Below are 15,935 nucleotides of genomic sequence, written 5' to 3' on the forward strand. Positions count from 1 at the left end.
AAGTGTCTGAGACCAGATTTGAACCTATGATGCAGCCCATTTTTTTTCTTTCTTTTCTTCTCTTTTTCTTTCTTTCCTTCTGCCTTTCCTTCCCTTTATTTCTTTCTCTCTTTTCATCCTTCCTTCATTCCTTTTTTTAAAAATAAACCCTTAGAATCAATACTGTGTACTGGTTCCAAGGCAGAAGAGTGGTAAAGGCTAAGCAATGGGGGTCAAGTGACTTGCCCAGGGTCACACAGCTGGGAAGTGTCTGAGGCCAGATTTGAAACTAGGACCTCCTTTCTCTGGGTGTGGCTCTCAAGCCACTGAGCCACTTTGGTGCCCCCAGCACATTTATTTATAAAGGAGTTGGCCTTGGCAAGGAAAAGGGACACTTTAGTGTCAGAGACTGGGAGAGAGGAAAAGAAAGTAGATTTTGACATTAAGATTAGAAGAGAAGAGGGGGCTTATATTAAATTATTTTCATTTTCTCAGTAAAGTAATAGTTTTTGTGAGCATGGAATGACACATATGAGTTTATGCAAAGTGAAATGAGTTGAATCTGAAAAAGGACATATATAATGACTACAATAATGTAAATGAAAAGGACAAAGAAATCCCAACAAACTCCAAACTGAATTCTGTGTAATCATAATGGCCAAGCTTGGACCTGAAGAAGAGATGAAGGGGGCAGTTGGGTGGCTCAGTACATTGAGAGATAGGTCTAGAGATGGGAGGTCTTAGGTTCAAATCTGGCCTCAGATACTTCTTAGCTGTGTGACCCTGGGCAAGTTATATAACCCTCATTGCCTTGTCCTTACCTCTCTTCTGCCTTAGAACCAATACATGGTATTGATTCTAAGTTGGAAGATAGGAATTTTAAAACAAACAAACAAATAAATTAATTAAAGAAGAGATGGGAAGATGCATCAATGCACCATTCTTCTTTTTCTAGTTATGGGGAACTGGATACAGAACATTGCATATTTTGTAAGATGTGATTAGTTTTTGCTAGAAAGTATTTTTCCCTTTCTCTTCTAACTTTTGTTATAGAAAATGGGTCTTTGGGTGGGGAAGGTGAGGGATTTTTAGAGATAAAGACTATTTGAATACAAAATATAGCAATAAAAGTTTTTATTACTCTCCCCCCACCAATTTAAAAAAAATAACAAAGCAACCATAGCATTGAAGTATGAGGTATTAGTTTCCATTTAGGAGTCTAGTACTTATTGAATTACCTTCTCTGACTAACTGGCAGTTAAGTTAGGAAATAGGGAGAATGCTATTTCTGTCCATGTTTCCATGTCACAGATACATTAAAATTGTTTAATTAATTAGTTAATTAATTAAATGGCTTAGCTCATGCTCCCTTACTGACTTAAAAATAATCAAAAGAAGCAATATTTAAAATGTTTTATTTTTTATTATGAACTTAAGAAATACCAGAGAAAAGGAACATTTCCATACAAATAGTGGAATAGGGAAAAAAAAGACTGAACATGGAATTGTGAATCTCTATCATGTACAATTTGCTTTTCCTTTTAAGTATGTAATAAATTTAACATGTAACTTAAAAAATTATTTTGCCTTTTGTTTTAAAATCAATACTAAGAATCAATCCAAAGGCAGCTGGAGCAGCTAAGAAGTGTCCACCGAGTTGCCCCTCAACATGTTTCAAAGTCATCCTGCTTGTCCATGTTTCTTTCTGAGCTTACTTGAACAGTTCGTAAGTGACAAGAGTGACTGGAGTAATTTTTCAACTGATGGACATCCTCTCAGTTTCCAATTCTTTGCCACTATAAAAAGCTGCTAGAAATATTTGTGTACAAGTAGGTCCTTTCCTCCTATATCTGACCTCTTTGGGATACAGAGCTAGTTTTGTTGAGTCAAAGGTATGCAGTTTTATGGTCTTTTGGACATGGTTCCATACTGCTCTCCAGAGTCATTCCAGCAACAATTTATTAGTGTTCCAATTTCCCCAAATCTCTTCCAAATCACTGATTTTTGAATGCTGGACTTTAGAGTCAAGAACTGAAATCAAGTCCTAACCTCTGATGCTTCTTGTCTGTAAAACTACAGCCCAGTTACTTAACTTCACAGCATCTCAGTTTCCAGCTCTCTAAAATAAAGATAATATTACTAGAATACTTGCCTCACAGTGTAGTTGTGAGTCAAATAAATGACTTGGCAAACAAAGCACAATATGAGTGTCGATTAGTATTATTAATGTGTGTCTTTCAAATCTAGAAATGTGGCTTAAGGCTAACTGGGATACAAATTCAACCATGTAAAGAATTCCTGGTGTGAGAATTTTCCTCCAAAAGGTAAACACAACTCATTTATGACTTTCTAGATAAATCGTAAAGAATTACTTGAGATATAGAGAGGATAAATTATAAAGTAGAAAGTGTTAAAGCTGGGATTTTAACCCTCTTATCCTGATCCCAAGCCAACTACTCTGCTACTATACTTTATTACTATAAAACTAACCTATGAATTAATATCCTTCCCTCTTCTACAGTTGGGAAAAATGGAAACAATGAAAATAATAGTTGTGGGAAGTATAACTCTAAGAAGAATTGCAAATGGAATGCAAGGTGTTATAGGCTCCTCCTGATCCCAAGCCAACTACTCTGCTACTATACTTTATTACTATAAAACTAACCTATGAATTAACATCCTTCCCTCTTCTACAGTTGGGAAAAATGGAAACAATGAAAATAATAGTTGTGGGAAGTATAACTCTAAGAAGAATTGCAAATGGAATGCAAGGTGTTATAGGCTCCTCCAGCTATTGTGGCCACACTAGGGCATTTGGAGATGGCCAGGCCCTAATAGAACCCACTGAACCCATCCCTTGCTGGTTTGATGCTGATCAAGTCAATAGTCACTAGTCAATCTTCTTGGTGGAAAGAGGGGGAAGAAATAGTCTCTTTACATTTTCATGCCTTCTAGAACTATTTCTATGAATTCCATTAGTACAAAATTCCTATGTAAAGCCTTGAGATGTACATTATATTTTCCAAACTTTCAATTATATTGGGTTTTCTCTTTAGGGACGAAGAAAGGTGTATGATTGGTTGTGTTGTTTTTCTGTTTGTTCCTTTAAAGGATGCAAATTCATCTTGTAATTCAGTGAGACAATGCGTTGAAGTAAAAAACAAGCTAAACATCAGGTTGGTTTTATTGACTCTCGGATTTTATTAGATTATACATTTGCTACCTTTCTCATTGCTATAAGCAAAGCAATCATAATCCATAAAGCAAACTTGCATCTTTCTGTCGCCAGGAGGAAGCCTGCAACAGGTACTAAAAGCTCCATTGGCTCTATCAGAGAAATATTTCAGTAACCACGTCATCATGGCTACAAATGATTAAAAATCAGAAGGCACAGGAAAGGGAGAATGCATTTGCCTAGGCCAGAGAAATAGTAAAGATTTTTTCACCAGAAACAACTTCCAATCACCCTTTCCCTACACACCCCACCTCTCCTGAAAGCTAGAAACTGCCCACATTTTAGGCTTAATTACCTTAGTTAGTATCCCCTACCAGAAAGTGTGGTTCCAATAATCATAGAATTTCCATGTGAGATATTCACATTGCTTCAGGGTGTCTCTGTATTTAATTTGTTTAGAGACCCCAAAACAGAGTCAGAGCTTAAAAGTTATGCCTCTGGTCAATTACCCTATAGCAGTGCCATAGCAAATGCAAGCTCAATGCCATCCCGCAGGCATGAATTAGTTGTTAATGCCAATGGGGCAGGAGACTCCTGTGCCTCCCAGGCCACAGTATCCATTGGGATTCTTGCTCAAGTACTGTTGATGGTAATCTTCAGCGTAATAGAATTGTTGGCCTTCTTGGATATCAGTTGTGATTGTTCCATAGCCACTTTCTGTGAGGACCTGTTAAGAGAGAGTAGTTTGTTAATCATCTTCATCATCATCATGGCAGCTGGTATTAAAATGGTTTTTATGCTTAACATACTTTACATGAATTATTTCTTTTGATTTTCATAACCATCACAGGAGGCATTGTTATCCTCATTTCATGAGGCTCTGAAAGTTAAATAAGTTGCTCAGGAGCAAAGGATTTGAACCCAGGCCTTTGAATATTCATAGCGTGTTTCACAGTTTATAAAATACTTTATATGAACTTCCTCATTTGATCTTCATTATAATCCTGAGAGGTAGGGAGCACAGAGTACTAAGTTTGGAGTTGGAGGACCTGGGTTTGAATTCTTGGCCTGCCTGTCATCTTGAGCAAGTATCTTGACTTTTCTGGGTCTCAGGTTTCTCATCTGCCAAATGAGGGGGCTGGACGAGATGCAATGTTCCTTCTGACTGATCTAGGATGATCCCCATTTCATTGAGGAGGAAACTGAAGCACAAAAAAGTCAAATGATTTGCTCAAGATCACACAGCAGAGCTGAGATTGGAACCTATGCATGCCTTCTGGATCCTCCCCTCCTGGGTCACTGCCTTGTCATGGCAGAAGTCCATGCAGGGTCACCCGAGATGGACAAGGAGCTCCAGAAAAACATCTACTTCTGTTTCACCGACTTCACTGACTACCCTAAAGCATCTGATTGTGCAACACGTCCTCAAAAAGATGGAAGTACCAGATCATCTCATTGTCTCCTGAGGAACCTGCATACGGGCCAAGAAGCAACAGGTAGAACTGAACGTGGAAGGACTGATTGGCCACCTTATTTATTGAACCCATATTGAGAATGCACCGCATGAAATGCCAGGCTAGATGAATCAAAGGACAGAATGAATGTTGCTGGGGGAAATATCAACCATCTCTGGTATGCAGAAGATACTACTTTCTGATGGCAGAAAGAGATGAATTAAGAAGTCTCTTGGTGAGGGTGAAAGAGGAGAGTGTAAGAGCTGGACTGAAATGTAACATTAATAAAACAAACAACCAACAATGAGCTCTTGGCAACTGGTCCCCCCACTTTCTGGCAAATAGATGAGGAGTTTTAATTGAAGCAATGTTAGATTTTATATTCTTGGGCATAAAGATCACACTGCAGACAGTGACTGCAGCCATGAAATTAAAAGATGTTTGCTCTTTGGAGGGAAAGCTATGACAAATCTGAACAGCATACTAAAAACAGAGATATGACCTTGATAATAAAAGTCCATATAGTCAAAGCTATCGTTTTTTTCCCAGTTGTAATATATGGCTGTGAGAGTTGGACTATAAGGAAAGTTGAGTACCACAAAATCAATGCTTTCAAATTATGATCTAGAGAAGACTTTTAAGAGATGTGGGCTGCAAGGAGACCAAATCAATCAATACTTAATACTTAAAGAAATTAATTCAGTACAAGTCATTCCCAATTGATAAGTGGTCAAAGGATATGAAAAGGCAGTTTTCAGATGAAGAAATCAAAGCGATCTATAGTTATATGAAAAAATGTCCCAAATAATTATTGATTAAAGAAACATAATTTAAAACAGTTCTGAAGTACCTCACACTTCACAGATTGACCAATATGACAGCAAAGGAAGATGATAAATTTTGGAGGGAAAATTGGGACACTTAATTGATGAACAATTTGGAACTCTGCCCAAAGGGCCATAAAACTATGCATACCCTTTGACTCGGTTTGTATCCTAAAGAGATGATTTATTTATTTATTACCAATTATATGCTATAACAAATTTCCCCACAAATTTTCCTATGTTATATCATTGAGCTTCCCTTCTTCCCTTCCTTCTCTTTCCCCTCCTAGTGCTCACAGGCAATTTAATCTGGGTTATACTTGTGTATATATCACATCCAAAGAGATTTTTTTAAAAAGGAAAAATATTTTAGCAGCAATTTTTGTGGTGGCAAAGGATTGGAAACTGAGGAGATGCCCTTCAGTCAGGGAATGGCTGAATAAATTGTAATACAGGATTGTGATGGAATACCATTGTGCTATTAGAAATGATGAGTAGGAGTGTTTCAGAAAAACCTGGACTAACTTAGGTGAAATGATGCAAAGTGAAGTAAGCAGAGCTGGGAAAACACTGGGCAAGGCATTGAGGTGAGGTGGTACTTCAGAACTGTTTTAAATTATGTTTCTTTAATTAATAATTATTTGGGACATTTTTTCATATGACTAGCAGTATTATATGATGATCAACTGTGAATGACTAAGCTCTTTTCAGAAATACAATGGACCTACACAATTCTGAAGGTTTCTGATGAAAAATGCTCCCGGCTTCCAGAAAAAGAACCGATGGAGACCGAGTGCACAACACATTCTTTTTAAACTTTTAACATTCTTCTTGTCTGTGTTTTCTTTCACAGCTGCCTCTTGTTGGTGATGTCAGTTCTTTATCTAATGTCATCTTAAACAGGATATATGTATGAGGACCAGACAGGCCCTCGCTTTATTATTAAGCATTTCTACAGTGCTTTCAATGTTGCTGTGCCCTTGAATATAATTTGGAAGTATCGTTTTGTTCACTAACCTAGGATGAAAGAGATTTGTGTTTTTCTAAGCAGAGCAGGCCATGAAGGCAACATGGGGCTGACCAACCAACGCCAAGAGAGCTCTCCAACCGCCTGGCTCAGGATCAGACAATCCTCTCACAGGGTTTACAAGGGTCAACAGGAAGCAATGCCAGTCCTTTCAATGCCAATCAGCTTCCTTCTGCTCTTCTGATGTGGGATTGAGTGACACCAGGAAAAAGAGAATGAGCTTGTCACTTTGAAGCAGGGCCCCCTTACCCACGGGCCGCCATTACAAACGTACACCTGCTGAGGCCAATTCCCAATGCCAGCATTCACCCTCTTTCCTCTGTGCCCTCCTCCTTGCTTCCTCTTTCCCTGGCGCTGTTGCTGTTTGGGGACCTACAAATGTGAATGAAAGGCCTGAGGTTCTCCAGAAGAATCGTCTCCTCTCCCTCACAAATAATGTGTTCTCAATATTTTGACTTTCCCTGACTATTCACCAGTGACTCCTCGCGTCACAAGATTTCTAACCTGGGTTGTCGGGCATTCTCTGCATCTCTGGCTGCTACTTCTTTATCACTTTTCCTTGGTTTCTCACCTCCTATTCGAACGCTGGCATATCGCAAGGTTCAGGCTGAGTTTTGCTCATTTCTATGTCTCATGTACACTAATTTCCGCATGAGCTTTGTCAAGCCACAGTTTGAATGATTATCTGTTGAGAGAAAGCTTCTCAATCTCTCTGGGCCTCTGACCTAAGGACACGGCTTTCAGCTTTGTAACTCTTCCATATTTGATATTCCCATTGGCGATGCATGAGGATACCTACAGATGATTTCTACCAAAGCAACAGCTCATCTCAATTTTCCCATTACTGCCAGAAAGACCAAAGGCTTCCAAATTTCCCGCCATCTTTTCATCTTCCTCCTTTATTCCCAACATCAAAGTCACCATCACATCTTTTCAAATGGGATCCATCCCCGCAGTCACTGTCCTAGATCAGGTTTCATCTCAAAGGAAAGAGTTAATCCTTCTTTTTACTTCTAATACCTCCACCTGTGCCTTGGACCTTATTCTCTTGCCTCAGTTTCCTCTTTTGTAAAATGATGGAATTGAACTAAACACTTTCTAAAGGTCTGTCCTAGCACTAAATCTTGTGAGCTCTGGTGATGTTACTCAGGTTTTGTTTCACCCAACACCTGGGTAGCCTCTTAACTGACTTCTGCCTTTAGTTTTAAGTCTCCAAACCATCTGGCATTTGTCGCAGTTCTAGTGGAAAGGAGCTTCAAATGCTCTATGGTCCAGACCTTTCATTTTATGGATAAAGAAATGGAAGTCCAAGTGAGGTAAGTGACTTGATTACGGTAACACAGATATTGTGTTATTTCATAACTGGAGGTGCAATATGAATCCAGATCATCTAACTCAAAGGCCAGTGCCCCTAAGAGTATGCCCCATAGTATGAATTTTTCCTGGCTCCTCTACCAGATTGCAAACTCCTCAAGAAAGCTTTCTACTGCCCCACAGTACTTTTTTTTTTTTAAGCCCTTACCTTCCATCTAGAATTAATACTGTGTATGGGTTCCAAGGCAGAAGAGCAAGGCAAAGAAGGTTAGGTGACTTGCACAAGGTCACACAGCTAGGAAGTGTCTGAGGCCAAATATGAACTCAGAACTTCTCTCTACAAGCTTGGCTTTCAATTTGCTGAGCCACTGGCTGCCTTCCCCCAAAATACTTAATGTTTTCCAGTACCCTTAATACATAACCAGTAGTCAACAACCATCATACAGTAAGAGAAAGTATGTTTTTGACTGTTTTTTTCATGCCTTTAGAACAAAACATAACCTCCTTATCCTGAGTTTTAAGGTCCTCTTTAGTGGCTTTACTGTGCCTTTCCAGCCTTGTTTCACATTATTGCTCTTCACATGTTTTTTGTTCCAAACTAGTCTACTCAATACCTCAGCATCCAACATGACATCTCTCACCTCCTGCATTTGCACAAGTCACATCTCAATTCTGGAATTAGCTCCCTCTTCATATCTGCCTTGCACATTCCTTATCTTCCTTTAAAACTCAGTCTTGGTCAATTTTTCTATTAAACTCTTGCTGACCTCCACAGTTACTTGTGTTTTCTCCTTTCTCATATAGTTCCAGAGCCCTTTGATTTCTCCTTTGCTCTGTTACTGGCCTGTGTTATTGTTTTATCCCTCTACAGAAAATATAATAAAACTATGTTTATATTAAAAAGAGGAAGGATGAGTTATTTCAAAGGAAGAATTGGAAATACTTGGTGAACAGCTAGATGAGGAATTATTGAAAGAAAAATTCTTTCCCTTTCTGGACTTTTACCCAAGGATCAAAACTCAGTATAAAAAAAAATTAAAGGAGTTTATTAAAACACTTCAAAGTACCAACATGTTGATGGGCTAATTGTTGGAGGTCAGCCTGGATTTCAGCTTTTAAAAATAAAACTTTTGTAATGAGATAGACATGTTCTGAAAAGTTTCCATTAGCAGAAGAAGGGGGCCCATGCAGCTCAGTCCCCCCGTAGATATGTGGCACTTTGCACAAGTAGGGTTACGTGACACTTCCCACACAGGTGGGTATGAGACTTGCCTTTGTGACAGACTAAGTGATGCCTCTGCCTCAACCTGATTGACCAACAGGAACTCAATGGGTCACTGAATCATTTTATCATTTTTTTTTTAATTTTACCTTCTGTCTTAGAAATACTATGATACTCTATGATATTTGAAATACTTAGAAATACAGAAGAGCTGAAAGGGCTAGGCAATTGGGGTTGTGACTTGCCCAGGGTCACACAGCTAGGAAGTGTCTGAGGCCAGATTTTAACCCAGGATCTCTCATTTCCAGGCCTGGCTACCTAGCTGCCTCTAATTTATCTTTTATTAGAATGAATAGAATTGAGTCAAAAGTGACTCCAAGGTTCCAGTCCATAGTGCCTAGAGAAATGATAGTGTCATTGATAGGATTATTAGAAGAGATTTGGTCTACTGTCTTCCTCCCTTTCATTTGATAAACTCACATTTATTCTAATAAATGGCAGAATAGCATTTATTCTAGCTTCCTCAACAAAATATATTAAGAGACAGCACAGCAACTGACAAAAACTTGTTTGGAAATTTGTGGACTGTAGAGATTTAAGATTGAATTCAGTAAGCATTTAATGAGCACCTACTACATTCAAGGAGCAAAGACAAAATAAAAACAATCACTACCCTCAAGGAATTTATATTATGGGAAGAGACTCACAACAGATACCAGACCTAGGTAAATAGGAGATAATTTTGTGGGGGAGGGAATACTAACAACTAAGAGATCAGGAAACATTTCCCAAAGGAAAGCCATAGAGATGTTAATGGATAGAATTCCTCATAGAATGATGGAATGGTAGAATGATAGAATATTCAATTTGGGTGAAAGGTAGCCATCTAGTCAAACTGCTACCTAATGTAGAAATCCCCTTCTATTGAAATCTATGGGCTCTATGAGAATGTCCCTCTTATACTTTTCTCCTTTCATCTGAACTAATATTCTTTATTATCAACCTCTTTTTGGTTTCCTGGCCCTTGGAGTAAGTTTCTGCAAAGGCAATTCTTGGCGAAATTTTAGATTTGGGAGTATCCAATTTTATTTATTCAGTCTTTCCCACTTTTGATGGCACCTATGCCCATTTTTTAAGGCAACTGATATTCTCCTATTCTCTCTACTTCCTCTTTTTCCTACCCCATGAAAGTCACTTTAAGTCATTTGTTTCCTAGGATCAGCTGATAAACATTCACAATGACATAAAAATGATGAAAAAGGTTTAATGAATTTCTTGGGAGGGGGGCATAGTTATATTTTCACAAGAGTCTAGAAGCATAGTCTTTGAGCATCTTTCTAATTAACTTCTCCTTAGTGTGGTGGTTCATATTGTGGAGAAGTAATATTAAATTGGGATTTTTTTTTTTGAGAAATGGTTTCCTTTTTGGTCCCCAAGAAGAGTTTGATTTTAAAGCTACCAGGCAGTTCATGAAACTGGGTTGGGTCCTCCCTTCTTTTGTCTATATCTTTTGTCTTTGTTAAGGATAAGGGGGTTAAGGGCATATGACTGGGCTGGCTTTTAAGATAGGTAGGGAGGAGACCTGCTTCTTGTTTATCTGTAAATAAAAACTCTTGTGTGATGCAATCAATCAGGTCTAGCCTCCAGGTAGGGAAGAGTACCCTAGGCAGCCATGGTGGACCAGCCACATGACAAGAAGAAAGGGCCTCTTCATGAGATCCGCCTCTTCCTGTGACGAGGGAGGAGTTGAAGTCTCTGATTCTACTTCCTGTGTGACTGTTTTTCAATTAGAAATGTCTAGGGGAGGGATTGGATGATGAAGTCAGAAGGGATAAATATATCTGGCCCTCTTGAATTCTAAGGCATCTCTTTGGACTATAGAGGGAGTCTACTAGCTAAATTAGCTAAATTAGAAATCTTGAGTGGTCTTTGAATAAACTAAGTTTAAAATTTAATAATATACAGTCTTCAGAGAATTAAATGACCACTTCTGACTTGGCTGTCCTTCTGAACAATTATAAGATTGACCTCAAACAATCTTTTTTTTGTGGAATGGATTCCTTGGCAGTCAGTTTGGTGAAGTCTATGAACTCCTCAGAGTAAGGTTTTACATGTATAAATTAAGTTATATAGTACAAAAGAAATCAATTACATTGGAATACAATTATGAACAAACAAATGAATGAAAAACAATTACACAGGCCTGAGGTTAAGAACAAAGTTACTAAGGAAAGTCCCAGAATAGGGCTGAGCTACTGTAAAGTCACATTCATGGCTTCCTAATCATTCTCTTTCCTTTTAATGATTTCCTAACATACATCCCATTCTGTTTACTCTAAACCCTCTCCTTGTATAAGTAAGTGGTCTTAGAGGACCACAAAACTTATTCCTGGCACCTAGACTGCAAGACTTGAAATAATTTTTCTCTTCCCTTTTTCTAACACAGAAATGAAATATTGCAATGAATAGAGCACTGGATCTAGAATTAGAAAGATCTCAGTTAAAATTCAGCCTCAGACCTGTACTGACTATGTGACCCTGAACAAATCACTGAACTACTGTCTGCTTCAGGTTCCTCATCTGTAAAATGGGACTAATAATAGGATCTATCTCCCAAGATTCTTGTGAGGATCAAATGAAATAATAATTATGTGCCTGGCTCATAGTAAGTACTGCATAAATGTTAGTTATTATTTATTAAACTCTGCATTTGTTTTCTTTGGTATTTGTCTTTCCTTTGCCACACGCACTGAACAATCCTAGTTCAGGACCCAATCAGCTCAAATTCAGACCATTTGAAGAGCCTCATCTGTCTAACTGCTCCCCTGGCTTATCACTATTGGGCTCATGCTCTACTTTTGCTATTAAGAACATTAAGAGTACCCAAATATCTCTTTCATCATGTCCCTTCTCTGCTTAAAACTTCTCAGTGGCTTCTCACTGCCTGGAGGACTATGTCAAAACTTTTTCATATGTCATTTGAGGCTGTTCACAATGTGACCCGAATCTACCTCTCCAGAATTAACTCATGCAAATTCCCTACTCCTGTGAAATGGGTCTACTCCAAACCCCTGAGGTATATAAGCTGCCTGGGAAGCTAGGTGGCACAGTGGATTGAACATGGGACATGGAATCCAAAAGGCTCATCTTCCTGAGTTCAAATTTGACCTCAGACACTTACTTGCTGTGTGACCCTGGGCAAATCATTTAATTGCATTTGCCTTAGTTTCTTCATCTGTAAAATGAGATAGAGAAGGAAATGGCAAACATGTCCAGTATCTTTGCCAGGAAGACCCCCAAATGGGGTCACAAAGAGTCAGATCCAACTGAAAAACAACTGAGCAACAAAATGAAAATAGAACTGTGCTAGGAACAAGAAGACCAGCATTCTAGCTGTGAATTGGCCTTAAACCAGCTCCATGACCTTGGCCAAGTTGTTTCATAGCCCTATTCTTGCTTGTCAAATAAGGGGGGGCTGGACCTTAGATAATGTCTAAGATCCCTCCCAATTCTAACAGGCTAGGATTTTTACGCCTTGTCTTCCTTACCCCTTGGGAACCTTTGCTCACAATCTCCCCTCCTGCCCCTTCTTACCAGAATGCTTCTCCTCTCCACTTACCCAGTTCAAGACCCTCCTTTCCCATGAAGCTTTCTCTGACAGCCTGACTTGGTCTCCTAAAGAATTTGTTGTCCTTAAATTCTGACCAGCCCTTGTCACCCCCATCCCAGATGATCTTTCCATGTCCTACTGGAATGAAGACTCTTCTAGAGCAGCCTTTGACTTATATTCTTTTGTATTTCCCATCTTCTTCCATCACCACTTCCATCCCCCACCCCAGCCCCGGTCCACTTGGGAGATCAGCAAGATCATTCAGTGATTGTGCTAATAAGGAGACTAGATGAGCTGAGACCACAGAAAAGTTAAGTAAAAATGCTTGGGACGTTTTCCAGCTCTAACATTCTAGGTTAGAACAGAAAACAGCTTCTGTCTCTAGTCACATGTTTCCTATTCCAGGCTTGCAGAAGCTGAGCTCCAGAATTCGCCGCTTCCTGGGAACAGAGGCATGCCAACTTTCCCCAGCAACGGCTGTGCCATGCTCTGGACACAGGTGCATATTTGGCTGCACTTGCGATTGGCAGCCCCGTGGCTTCAGGACTCTCGCCAGTGGGCAGGGGAGGCAGAAGGAGGTGAGGAGAGAGAATGGGAATTTGTCAGGAAAGCTTCCATCTTGACCTATCACATCTCCTCCTCCCCCATCCCAGCCCTGCCAATCACACCAGTGAACTAAATCTGGAATATTTCAACCTCCTTAAAAGATGACGCTTCTCTGCCGAGGCTTAAATGGGATACGTTCTTTGTCTAGCTCTCCAATTCTGGGAGAGAATTCCAAAGAAGCTCCCATACATGAGGGCAGCCGAGGCAACTCAGCGTGGGCTGTTAGTACTCTGCCAGTGAGCAGACTAGGATGAAGGCAGCCTCCTCAAGGGGCACATTACTATTTACCTAAACTTTAGACTTACATAGGTTATCATATATACATATATATTAAACTAAACTCTATTTTATATAGAAAATAAATTTTTCCCTTTATTTTATTTTATTTTTTAATGTTTCCCCATGGTTACATGATTCTTATTGTCCTCCTCTCCTCTTCTCTCCCCTCTCCTGGAATTGACAAAGCAATTTCACTTGAGTTATATATATATATGATCATTCAAATCCCAAGAAAATCATAGTTATTTTTTAAAGATTTAATTCCACTGAAAATGAGACCAAAAAAAATTTTTTTTTTCAAAAATCAAATAAAAAAAGGTAAGTTCACAAGAGAATTAGGATTCAAATTTCCTTCTGGGGCTCAGACTACGCTGTTCAGCACCTGTGAGTGTATACATAAAGAGAAAGGCAGCTGTTTCATCCTGTGCTGTATCATGTGGTTATTTGAATTGGGGTTGTGGGGAGTGAGGGGAGACAAGGGACTGCAGATAGGCGCTCTCTCCTGGCAGTCTTCCCTGGAGTATGAATAGCAAAAAATTCTGAATGCCTATACTGTCAGGTCCAAATGATTTGTATGGCTGCTCTGCAGATACTTGTGGCCAGGGATGCACTGAGATTCAGCACTGGCTCTGGCTGTTGTTTTGGGGTCCAGTGGGTCCAGCGTGCCTTCGGCATTGAATGCCATTCCCTCGTCTAAATGCCATCAAGCATTTTACTCAAACACAGGCATACTTTATCCCTCGCCCTAAGCCAAACTCGCTCTGGGCTTTTTGTTTTGTCCCTGCCTCTCACTAAAGGAACTGCATTTCTGACGGGAGGACAGAAGGAGAGGGAGATATTGTCATGGGTGTCCCGTGGCTTTTGAGCGTCTAGATTGTAGAAATAGCAAGGGCATTATTAGTTCTAGTCCAGGAATTTAATATGGTATCTTGAATTCAATTCATTATCTTTCCAAAAAATCAGACCCTTTAGTGAAGCATTACCACAACTGAGCTAATGGGGTAAGCAGTGAGGATAAGTAAAAGTAAAAAAAAAACAAAAAACAAAAAGAAAAACAAAAAACAAATCTGCTCTTAAGGAAAGTACATGATCCTACTTTGTTTTTCCTTTTGCTCTTTTTTCCCCCCCAAAACCTTTTCCTCCACAGAATCAATACAAGTGTCTGTTCCAAGGCAGAAAAGCTAGAAGGGCTAGTCAATGGGGTTAAGTGACTTGTCCAGGGTCACACAGCTAGGAAGTGCCTGGGGCCAAATTTGAACCAGAACCTCCCATCTCCAGGCCTAGCTCTCAATCCACTCAGCCACTTAGTTGCCCCAATGCTTTCTAAATCTTAAAGCACTACTAAAATTGTTTTCTTGGCAAAAGATACTGAAGTGGTTTGCCATTTCCTTCTCCAGCTCATTTTGCAGATGAGGAAACCAAGGCAAACAGGATTAAGTGACTTGCCCAGGGTCATAAAGTTAGGAAGAGTTCAAGGCTGGATTTCATCTCAAGATGAGCCTTCCTCATAGATTTGGCACTCTGTCTACTGTGCCACCTAGTAGGCTTTAAGTTAGGACTATTCTTTGTTCCAGCTAAACTAGATCATTTGCTGTTCCCCGTATATGACCATCCATTTCACATCTCTTTGCCTTTGTACAGGCTTTTCCTCATGCCACCAGTTCCTCTGTCCAGCATTCAGGGCCCACCACAATCTGCCTTCTAAACTAAGTGCTCTGCAAACCATAAAACACTTCATAAATGCCAGTTCTCTGGCCTTACCTTACATTATCCTCTCATATACTTAATGCTCCAGCCCAACTAGACTTCTCCTAGATGCACACAGATCTCAGCCTTCCCCCCAGTTTTCTTTGTCTTATGCCCAACATTCCTGATTACTAAAATACTATCTATCTTTCAAAGGCTCCAAATGCTACCCATTTCATGAACATTCCCTTGCTTGTTTCACTTAGAAATGTGCTTTTCCTCCCCTCAGAACCCTCACAGAATTTTGTTTGTGAATTTTTTGTGCACTTATTATGTTTTATGTTGTTTCAGAGTTCTTTGGGGCCAAGTCTCATCATCTCTCCTAGATTGTAAGCTCTTTGAGGGCAAGGTCTATGTCTGGTATACTATTAAGTCAGAAATCACAGATTTTGGTTCACTACTCTATATTAGCTGGGTGATCTACATTATTTTTAATTGCTCTAAAACTCAATCTTCTACTCTGTAAAATGGGAAATAATGTTTTTTTTACTACGTAATTGAGAGGATTATTATGGGGAGAGCATTTCTTAAAATTTTACATCCTTTATAAACTGCTTTAGCATGATATATTAATCTTGCTCATTAAGCAGCATCTCCCGTGTGCTTGAAGGTGAGGCTTCCAAGAAGAAGATAGATAATTTAAAAGAAAAATCCAGTCTGTTCCAAGGGTTGAGAAAGTTATTGGGGTCAGCTACTTCA

At 39.4% G+C, this 15,935-nt stretch overlaps 1 protein-coding gene across 4 annotated transcripts in view; it reads right to left on the reverse strand.

The window, feature by feature from the left end:
- Nucleotides 1-3,156: 3,156 nt before the first annotated feature.
- The window catches only part of MSRA (methionine sulfoxide reductase A), a 536,135-nt gene continuing 523,356 nt past the window's right edge, over nucleotides 3,157-15,935 (reverse strand). For all 4 annotated transcript variants that reach the window (XM_007476498.3, XM_007476496.3, XM_056813713.1 and 1 more), the window contains exon 6: nucleotides 3,157-3,881. In XM_007476498.3, the coding sequence (XP_007476560.1) occupies nucleotides 3,717-3,881 (165 nt within the window). In that variant the 3' untranslated portion in view covers nucleotides 3,157-3,716. The remainder of the gene's footprint in view (nucleotides 3,882-15,935) is intronic.

Source organism: Monodelphis domestica, chromosome 1 (genome assembly GCF_027887165.1).
Source record: "Monodelphis domestica isolate mMonDom1 chromosome 1, mMonDom1.pri, whole genome shotgun sequence".
NCBI classification, from domain to species: domain Eukaryota; kingdom Metazoa; phylum Chordata; class Mammalia; order Didelphimorphia; family Didelphidae; genus Monodelphis; species Monodelphis domestica.